The sequence below is a fragment of the Notothenia coriiceps genome, unplaced genomic scaffold, assembly GCF_000735185.1.
Source record: "Notothenia coriiceps isolate Sejong01 unplaced genomic scaffold, NC01 NC01_scaffold00034926, whole genome shotgun sequence".
In the NCBI taxonomy this organism is placed as follows: domain Eukaryota; kingdom Metazoa; phylum Chordata; class Actinopteri; order Perciformes; family Nototheniidae; genus Notothenia; species Notothenia coriiceps.
In genome coordinates this window covers 833-3,100 of record NW_011367627.1, presented here as the reverse complement: position 1 = coordinate 3,100, position 2,268 = coordinate 833, and the positions used below count along the sequence as shown (strand labels likewise).

General features: G+C 40.4%; 1 protein-coding gene across 1 annotated transcript in view; it reads left to right on the top strand.

The window, feature by feature from the left end:
• The window catches only part of LOC104962494 (nuclear factor erythroid 2-related factor 1-like), a 12,281-nt gene extending 11,238 nt beyond the window's left edge, over window positions 1-1,043 (top strand). Inside the window, exon 4 of the mRNA XM_010790925.1 lies at window positions 855-1,043. Within this exon, the coding sequence (XP_010789227.1) occupies window positions 855-857 (3 nt within the window). The 3' untranslated portion in view covers window positions 858-1,043. The remainder of the gene's footprint in view (window positions 1-854) is intronic.
• The last annotated feature ends 1,225 nt before the right edge of the window (window positions 1,044-2,268 follow it).

The following is a 2,268-nucleotide window of genomic DNA, read 5'->3' as shown; positions in this document are numbered from 1 at the left end:
CCCGCTGCCGACAGCTAGCACTAGCAGTAATGCTAGCACCAGTGAGCAACGGACCGGCGTCAGCACTGAACAGAGGCAAACGAACAGCAAGAAAACACGGGTCAACAGTGATGCGGATGATGAGCTACGGGATTACTGCCAGTGGACACCGCATATCCCCACAATGGATAATCCACTGGAGTGGTGGGCAGAAAACGTGCACCGCTTCCCCCGCTTTCGAGGAGCTACCTGGCTATTCCAGCCACAAGCACCCCGAGAGAGAGGGTTTTTTCCCTGGCAGGCAACACTGTCACCCGAAAGCGGTCAAGCCTCCTTCCCTCACATGTCGATGCGTTGGTGTTCAAACCAAAAATATGGAAAGGTGGACGTTATCGTGGAGGACAGCGAATAAAGTGTTGCGCAATGCGCTGTTGCGCACTGGATTTACGTGGCATGTATGTAAACAAGATTTTTTTGCTGTCGATTTTGGTGAGTCCAGTTACTGTTTGTTATTTACTCAGCCATGTAACACAAATTAAAATGCAGTGTTTAATGTTACTGTATGAGTTCCAATAGAAAATACAGTTGTAAACCTCTCTTTGTTTGTCTTTATTATGACGTAACGACTAGTCGACTACTATTTTGAAAAACGTGTCGACTAGTAAATATTGGTAGTTGTGAAACCCCTAGTATATATATGTATATACTTTATTTTTCTAAATTAATTATTTGTTGCCCGTTTTACGGCTCCCTTTTGGCTAATTTGAGTAATTGATTCTGAGAGAAAAATTAGGGGCCGGTGTGAAGGAGCCGCATTTAAGTTTATTTTGTTTTGATTTATTTGGAAAATGTATTAATGCATTTTTCTGTTTCAGTGAGAGGTGCGCTTTGCTCAGGTGAAGGGGGCGGGGCTAAGGCTTTAAGTTGGAGGTGCGGTGTGTGACGGGAGGGCAGCAGGCAGCAGCAATACCGTCATTGACACGCAGACGCAACCTTATGTTTATTAGAAGACAGATTATTAGGATCTGCTGTTTAAGTTTACGTTACATATTATTTTCCTATTTTGTTTTGTTTGCTGGAAATAAACGTTGAAAAGCAACCGAAACGTTCAGTGGATTTTGTACTGCGAGTCTGACACTGCTTCCCAGGCCCAAGCTCTACATGTGGCCAAGAACAATAACTTTTGAGGTATCGAGTTACAAGACAAACTTTTTGGGATTTTGGCCACTACACTATAATAACATCCCTTTTCTTTTTGGGATTAATGTATTTGTATGCATGGTCTTTGCTCAAGCCTGTCTTTTGCTTGCTGCAAGTTTAAATAGATTAGCCATGTGACTCCACTCCTTGTTGAGGAGTTAAGAATAATATATAATCTTCTATACGGCACCGCACCCACCCACAGAAGAACAATGGTTCTGCTAGCAAGACAGAGTTTCAAATATAAATATTGAGCAGACATTCTAGGATTGTGCTGTAGATAAATACAATGTTAACTATTTCTTTGCTGCAGATAAATGAGTAGCTTGTTGAGACGGTTAGCCCCAGTGAGGGAACCGGCCTGACCAATTGTTGTTGGAGCTCCAGACTTGTCCTTGTTGATCAGCTGCTGAGGGTCCCTGGGTTTGTCTGTAAGCTCCAATCAGGACAGGAGAATGTTACAGCTATTCTGAGCCTGGCTGTCTGTCACTTTCTGTACATATGGCTGGCAGTATAGAACATAGTGGAGCTGCATTATATTGCTCCAGTGGTTGGCATGGGGGTGCCTTCAGGACGACCCTTGTTTGTTTCTGTTCAGTCTCTGTGCCAGTCTTATTGTGGCCATAACTGTGAAACAAGGTCCAATTTAGAGTGAAAAATGCCTTTTCCATGTTTTAACCTAACTTACTAATATATAATATTCCAAATACATAAAAATTGCATTTCTTTTTTTGCATATGCATTTTAAGAACATATATCTTTACAAGGTATGCAAAAAGTAATTAAATACAGTTACATCTGTAAAATAACAACCTCTTAATAATAATAAGAAAATAATGAACATAATCACTAGGGTAACCTGTAGTTAACAGATAAAAGATGCATCATTAGTTCTTATACATACATGAATTGTACAGCTTTCCGTTGTGTACCTCACCAATTTTCCCCATTTTTGGTAAAAGATAACATCATTTGAAGCTCTCATGCTTTCGATATATATTATTTTATAAATATCCAGCAAGTGCTTGTCTAAAATCAGTTGTTTATATAAAATACTCCAGCCACTCTAATGTGACCTTTTAAAATACG